This window comes from Aedes aegypti, chromosome 2 (assembly GCF_002204515.2).
Source record: "Aedes aegypti strain LVP_AGWG chromosome 2, AaegL5.0 Primary Assembly, whole genome shotgun sequence".
In the NCBI taxonomy this organism is placed as follows: Eukaryota; Metazoa; Arthropoda; class Insecta; order Diptera; family Culicidae; genus Aedes; species Aedes aegypti.
In genome coordinates, this window is record NC_035108.1 from 147,422,719 (window position 1) to 147,430,449 (window position 7,731).

General features: G+C 34.2%; 1 protein-coding gene across 2 annotated transcripts; it reads left to right on the forward strand.

Moving 5' to 3' along the window:
- The first annotated feature begins 1,248 nt into the window (after positions 1-1,248).
- On the forward strand, positions 1,249-4,349 carry LOC5564235 (zinc finger protein 43). Of its 2 annotated transcripts, none has more exons than XM_021842667.1 (3): positions 1,249-1,478; positions 3,419-4,092; positions 4,149-4,349. In XM_021842667.1, exons 1-3 carry the CDS (start codon positions 1,398-1,400, stop codon positions 4,279-4,281), a joined length of 888 nt encoding a protein of 295 aa, XP_021698359.1. In that variant the 5' UTR covers positions 1,249-1,397; the 3' UTR covers positions 4,282-4,349. The 2 variants fall into 2 exon arrangements, with proteins under 2 accessions (XP_021698359.1, XP_021698358.1); XM_021842666.1 differs by having other exon boundaries at positions 1,250-1,511.
- Positions 4,350-7,731: the final 3,382 nt, after the last annotated feature.

A 7,731-nucleotide genomic window follows, 5' to 3' on the forward strand; every position in this document is an offset into this window, starting at 1 on the left:
GGTCTTTTTTCGCAAAGTGCACCTTTTTCGGAAGAATTAGATGCCCATCCGATATATAATTGTATAAAAAAGGACTATTAATGGTGATCATCAAGTGTGTTTTAACTTGATTACTTTGTAGAAATTTTTTTTCTTTAAATTATTGACTTTTAAGCATAAACTCTTACCCACGTTCTATATTAACTGCAATTATGTAGTTTGGAAGTAGTTTGGTTGTGGATTTACATGATTTTACACACCCATTAACAAGGTTATCCCCAAACTGAAAATCGACTTTCAAATATACATATAAAAAGTTTTAAGTGTATTCAAAATGAATCGTTATGTAATCTTTCAACTGCAATTGATAACCAACATACTAGTACTTGTTTTAAAAATATAAAATAAAAATCTTCAAATCGGAATGCAAGAATACACATATTTTTTTTTAACTATCAAAGTTGCCTCGTTTAACGATTCAATCCCCAATAGGTTAATTTTGTTACTCTTCTAAACTGAGTTTGAGTGCCAAACTTCTTCATTTTCAAAAACTGGTTCAAACATGATCGAATGAAATCATTTCAAGGGTACTGGCTACTCAGAAATCGAAACATAATCGACAATATTCCCTGATTTCGAAATCTTCCCATTTCGTAATTTCGTAAAAAAAAACTGGTTCACAGCAAGGGCGGCGCATTTGTCAGCTTTAATGTAAACTTCAAGTGCATAAATTGTTTTTAAAGCCAAAATGTGATTTACTGAACTCGTTTTTGAAATCATACAAACATAGTTTTTCAATCATAAACCGTTTATTCTAGGAAAGCATTCTTATTTCAAATGAATTTGCATACATTTAGGCGCATTATGCTGGTTTCTAATTTAACCTTGCAATAAACTGGTCAAATACACCATTTGTGAGAATTTTAACGTCATTTTGTGAACCAGGGAACCCAAATTTTAGAAGATAGGGATTACTGTACCTCTGTTTGAAGAAAATAGAAAATGTGATCAACTGGTTGTTCATTTTCAATTAAAAAATGCTCTCTTTTGGCAAAATATCAAGGCACATCCGACAAACTTTCATGACTATCATATCTGTTGATGATGCAAATGTCAAACCATGTTAAGGACACTTACAAATACAATCAATGGTCCATAGAAGCAGACGTATGTGCGGTACATTATTGTAGATGTGTACCTTTAAGCTTACTGGTATACCAGTATATGTATTCGATACAAATACCATTACAGCAGTTGTGCCGAACCACCATTTCTGAAGGGTCTGAAGTAGGAATCAAAACAAAAACACCAATGCAGTTCGTTTACATTTGATTTGAGCATTGAAATTTTATTTTCAATCAAACAAGTAAAGTGATCAAAATTTATCTTATTATTTCCTGAAACCAATTTGAGGTGCGATGCAAGAAGTTTGTAGGCTCTGTTTTAATAAATTGGAATCAGAGGTGGATACAATGCTTCTCAGTCAGAACAAAACCTACGTAAGGCTTGTTAAAGAACTATTATGCATTGAGGTAATAATTATTATTTTCTTTGAGGACTGTGTCGAAAACTAATTTGCAACATTCAAAATTCTTGTGATAGGCTAATCTTTAGTATTTCATATTGTTCAAGATAGAGCAATAAGTTTTTTTTTTAAATAAATCGTTGCAATAAAAATGGATTGAGATTCATTCACTCTCTATTTTCTCTATTTTTTCAAATTGTCGTTTTCAGTGAACACTGCCTAAAATTCTATTATTTTGGTACCGTAATGCGTGAGAACATTGATCAGTTTTTTTTATACTTCCTTATGATTATAGATTTCAAAGTTACTTTTATAAATCACTATAATACAATCATCAACAAGGCAAACAAGATGTTAGCATTTATAAAACGATTTAGCTATAATTTTCACGATCCATACACTATAAAAACATTATACAAATCGTGATAAATAATCAATTTTACCCATAATTACGGTACCGTAAAATCGGGTGTAATTGATCAGAAGGGTGAAATTGATCATTGTATCACACGATTTTATTTATTCGTAACGGAGCACAAATATCAATGTAAATTGCAGTAAATGAACGTTGTTTGTCGTAACTATTGTCGAATTGTGTGTTGTGAAGTTTTTTTTGCGTTAAAGAATGTTTATTACTATGAAAATAATGTAAAATTTCAAAATCATGCTCGGTGCAGTATTGACAAACACCTATGAACTTCTATTTCTAAGCAAGGATTTGAACATGGTATAGAGCTGACAGTTTGTGAGGATGCTTCAGATATATCCCCAAACCAGATTTCATCACCCAAACACGTACCAATTAGCTCATATGATTGAAACAATTTAATTTCTGTTAGATACCATTGAATTCCTTAGGAAATTGCATACATTTAGGCGTTTTCCGCGTAATTCTTGAAATTTAACTATTCGTTATTTATACAAATATTGCATTGATTAGAATTTGACAAGCATATTCGGATTCAGGGAGCTCAAATTTATCACGTAGAGTTGTTTTGAAAACTAACAATAATAGCATTGACAAGTGATCAATTTCACCCCGAAATGAAATCCCCTGATTTTTTTTATTTTAGAGATATTTGTTAACACTAAAATGACATTTGTTAGAAAATTTCGGTACATAAGTCGATGAGGCTCACCTTCGTACTTGTTTTCCTGCATTTAGTTGTTTGGCATTGTTAACATAATAGAAAATAAACTAGAAAAACCGTGAAAAATGATCAATTTCACCCGAAATTACGGTAATTAAGCTTTTTAATTCAAATTTGACAAAATTTGCAAATTATTGGATAAGACATAACATAATTCCAACAAAATTCCTGCAATGTGAAACTTATTTTTACCTTTGATTTATTTTTGATTTATTTATGATATTTTTTGGAAGATTTTTTTAACCTTGATCTGATAGGTTAGGTTTATGTAACTGAACAGCAAAATCATTTGCTGATGAAATACTTTGATATAGTTGTCCTATCATTGAAGCAATGTAAACGGTTTAAAAATTGTAATGAATTTATTCTAGAAATATATTAAGCAGTTACTACATTATGATGGATATCAGAAGGAAGCTTCAAAAATACTTTTTCACCTAAAATTTGAGGCATGAGTTTGGTTCATCTTCACTTTAATACGTGAGTTTGAGAGATGATGAAATACCTTGGTTTTTATATTAAGGAATTCGACTTGGGCTACCCAAAACTCAAATTCGGCACTGGAAACCAATAATACATTGTTGATCATTTTCAACGGTTTTTGCACACTATCACGTCAATCACTATGATTTTGTTTTGTTAAATTACACATAATGTTTATTTTTTTTTTAAAGAGAACTCCTACCCAAAGAGTAGTAAAACAAAATGTTAATCAGCTTTATGATCACAATCCCACAAGCTAAATATATGCGTTTAATTTCAGATATTAGAAGATTCTTCACGAGACTGCTTTATGTGTTCGACATGTCGGCAATTGTTACACAAATTCAGCAGATTCAAAAACATGTGCCAGGAAAATGACACAATATTTCGAAACCAGTACAAAATTACGTCTACCATACTGGAAAAAGTTAGCGGTAATGACTGCAGGGATGAACACAATTTACTCAGCAATTCAAATGAAGTGAAACTAGAAATCGAAAACCACGATTTCGATCCGGGACCACCAGATGAGAAATGTAACAAAAAACTAAACAGCAAGAAGATGTATTCGAAGGCTCCATACACTCGGTGCGGAAAACTGATCAGTAAGAACAACATGGCTGCTCATATGGGAACGCATCAAGCATGCAGGATCACCTACCCATGTGGGCACTGCGAAAAAGTCTACACTGATGCTAACAATTTGAAGAAGCACATCAATACGCATACTAAAAGTGCAATTTATCGGTGTGGGATATGTGCCAAGAGTTTCGATCGTACAGATACGCTAAGTAAGCATAAGAAAGTTATGCATAGTGAAGAACGAAATCATGTATGCACGGTTTGTAACAAGGGATTTGCCTTGAAGCAAAGTTTGACTCAGCACCTTAAATCAGCTCACTCGAATACTAAAACGAAGGAATGCAAGGAATGTGGAATGTTGTTCAAATTTAAGTAAGTGGAATGTATAGATTTTATTTCTGGATTAATGATATGATGAACTATTGCAGCAATGAACTCAAAATGCACATGATAAAACATACGAAGGAACGGCAACATCCATGTCCAATGTGTTCGAAGCAATTTTCAAGAACATACTATCTTAATGTACATATAAAGCGGATTCACTCATGTGATAGATGATGTGATGCAATTTTGTGTTTTAAACTTTCTGGTATTCATTGAAACATTAAAAAAATGAATTACGCAAATATTGCTTTCATTTTACGTTATCTTTTTTTCGAATAACAGATTGCGTTCTAGATTTTCAGAGCTGCGGCATTACACTCCAGTTGGAAACAGATTTTTTGCAATTTCTCATCCTAATAGGCTGTTTTCATCATGCCAATCTGTCATGAAATGGCCTACTTTCCTGCACTGAAGTATGCAGTCCGGGAATAGTCATTACCTGGGAGGGAGGCACCGATACTACACACGAAATATATAACAACGTTTGTTTGACCTGCAAGATAACTCCAGCTTGCCAACAACAATCAAGGCAGGCTTGGGGAAAATCGCTAGTTTTCTTTTGTTGTGTACTTTCGATCTTTCCTGACAATCATGGAAAAAGGGCCACAGTTTTCTATGCAATAAATATTAATTTTCATTGGAAAAAGTAAAACGATGCGTTTTTCAATGCTTTAAATTCAATCAGTTGAAAGGTGCTCACGTGGCATTACTTGCATTATGTGCATGAATTGATTTTCATTCAATTTTTGTCACTTATGATGAAATGCGAAAATGTGTTTTAATCTGTTACGCGCTTTTTCCATGTTAGTCTAATGTTTGAGATCTGGGCTCACAGTGACAGTTCGTGACAGCGGAATCTCGGCTCACTATGACGCACAGAAATTTTGTATTGGTTTCTCCCTCCCAGGTAATTACGCATCTGAAACCACCCAGGTAGCCAACAAACATTTGAATAAGCCACGCAATAGACTGTTCTCAGCATTTCAACTGCTTGCAGCTCTTTCAAAGCAGTTCTATTGCTTGGCTGCCTTGAATCAGCAAGAACATTGCTATTCAAAACCTCATGATTGTAAAAGAGCATTCCCACTGCTTATGCCGTTTTCGGTGTGTAACATTCTAAATGCTTTTTTAATGCTGCATGAATGCTACATAAGAGGAGTGCAGGTAATATGCAAGTAAACACGATTACAGGAGACAAAAATTACGCTAATTTATGAAAAAAAGTTCTACTATTTGATTTAGCAGCTGGGAAACCAAATGATTTGACTGATTAATCACATAATCGATATCCATGCATCCATAACACTGCGGAACACGTTTTTGTCTCAAGCTCCAAAATACCGATATTTTCATAATTAAGGGTTGCTGAATCTATCTTTGCCGATTTTAGAAATATAATAGCACGTCTAGTTTTTGAGATATTGGCTGAAAAAAAAAAAGCAAAATTTGACTATTTAAGCCAACTTGCATCCAAGTTTACCATCTTGCATTGGAATTTATTTGCTTAATTTGGCACAAAAATCAAACTTCATGTGTATAACAATACTTATGAACAAAGTTTATAATACTTTCGATGCTCAAAAGTTATTTATCGATGGTTTAGAAAAGAATTGTATTTTGTCATATAAGAGAAACGAAGAATTTAGCATGGAGACTGAAAGCATGTTGAAAAAATCGATTTAATCTAAATTCATTCATGCAATTTCAATCAAATTATATCTGAAATGAAACTTAAAGTCCTAAATTGCATGCTTGGTTGATTAGTTTACAAAAAGATTTGATAAATCATACTTAAAATTTCATGTAAACATCAATGATAACAGTGTTTCATACAACTTTTGCGACCTGTAGTTAAAAATTGTGACGTGCTGGAGTATTTCTGAGAACTGCATCAGATTCAGCAACCCCAAATCTACTCGATACACATAATTTGATCCTTGAGACACGCAAAAATGTCATTTTTGTTACGCTGTGTAATTTATCTTGGTCATTTATTTTACATACTGCAGCAGAGTTAAACATAAAACGATTATACATGAAATGCCATAGATAACAATGCAGAGCGTTCTTTAAGTAGGACATAAATTCAACGCTTGGCGCTGAAACGTCTATAGCTTCTTCTACAGCGTGAAACTTCGCAAATGCCAACTCTATCAATCACCGGATCGTCAGTTCAAATCGCAAATTCAAGTTAGCTAAGCAAAAAAAAAAAACACAAACGAAAAGTTCCTATGAAATAGCAATAGGCCTTTTCATGTGACAGGTCCGTCTATGCATTTGTTTACATCGGTGGAGGACCGGTGCTAACACGGGCCTGTCATTTTCATAGAGGAACTGTCAAAGAGCTTCCGGATCAGCTGATTTGAAACGTCATTTGAAAAGGCCTATGCGAGAAACGGGTGAAAGAAAGAGGTGCGATTTATTTTTTATTTTGTTTTATTTTTTTCCGCATCGTTACACTTTTTGACAGTTTAATACAACGTTCCTAAGGTGTAGCATTGGAGCAGCCCGTTGTTTCGCCAAACACTGCTTTGAGACAGCACTAATGGCAGCTATACGTTCGCAAAGCATTTAAGGTGATTATAGAACGAAGCCACATCTCAAATTTTCAAGAGCACAAGACTTCAGAACCAAACAGCGCTCCGCTATCCCATTGGTCACCACCAGCAAGCAAGCAATTTGATTGGTTTTCAACGCAAACTGTTGTCAGATACTCTCGTCTTGTGCACTTGAAAATTCAAAGTTTGGCTTCGTTTTATAATCACCTTAACGACTTGCCGTGCGGGCAATTATGATGCTAAATGCATGCTGGTTTAAATGCTTATTGGTTACTTGGGCAGTGCTCTAATGATTCATTACGCAACGCTTTCTCATTACGCAATATGTTGAAGGTTCACTGCATGGTATTGTCCTTCTCTAGGTCCAGTGGAGTGTTAATATTAGAAGAAGAAGACGGAGTATGATGAACTCGCCAATAAAAAAAACATGTGCCACTCTAATGTCACTTTTTTACTCTCAAATAAACTCGCCAATAAAATATGTGCCACCCTAACGTCACTTTTTTACTCCCAAAATATTTAAATCTCGATAACACAGACAAACAGTAATAGCAGCTAATCAATTTAGAACATAGCCATGCTAAAAATGTAGTGTTTGGTCAATCAGTAACTAGGTGGCGATGGTGCGTAAACGTCAAACTTGAACAAAAGTGATACGAGCACCACGGGTGTGCCGTTAGCCAACTACTGACTATTAGAATTGAGCCTTATTTTGATGTCCAATGAAAATAATTTGAGTTTAACTCCTGCTCTTTTTTTATTCTATGGTGATATCTTTACTGCTTTACGATATTGTTGCATCCATCTTTCACTAGTTCCCGGACACTTCAACTTTAGAATCTGTGTCAATTTTGACCACTGACAGGGTTGGTAGCGACTGAGTGCTATTAAAATATGAACTGAGTGGAGTTCATTCAGTGATTGAATCGACTTTGCAAGGATTTCGTCCAAGATTTCCACCCAGTCCAAACGTCCAGTCAAACCTCCACTGATTTCATGGAATTCCATCCAGAGTTGTCGTTGAGTATTTACAAGACTTTAGCTAAGAATTTTTATTTAAGATTTC

Coding starts and splice junctions, on each gene's coding strand:
- LOC5564235 (XM_021842666.1), top strand. CDS start 1,398: ATGCAAGAAGTTTGTAGGCTCTGTTTTAATAAATTGGAATCAGAGGTG. Junction 1,512..3,418: donor AAGAACTATTATGCATTGAG/GTAATAATTATT, acceptor GTTTAATTTCAG/ATATTAGAAGATTCTTCACG. Junction 4,093..4,148: donor GGAATGTTGTTCAAATTTAA/GTAAGTGGAATG, acceptor GAACTATTGCAG/CAATGAACTCAAAATGCACA.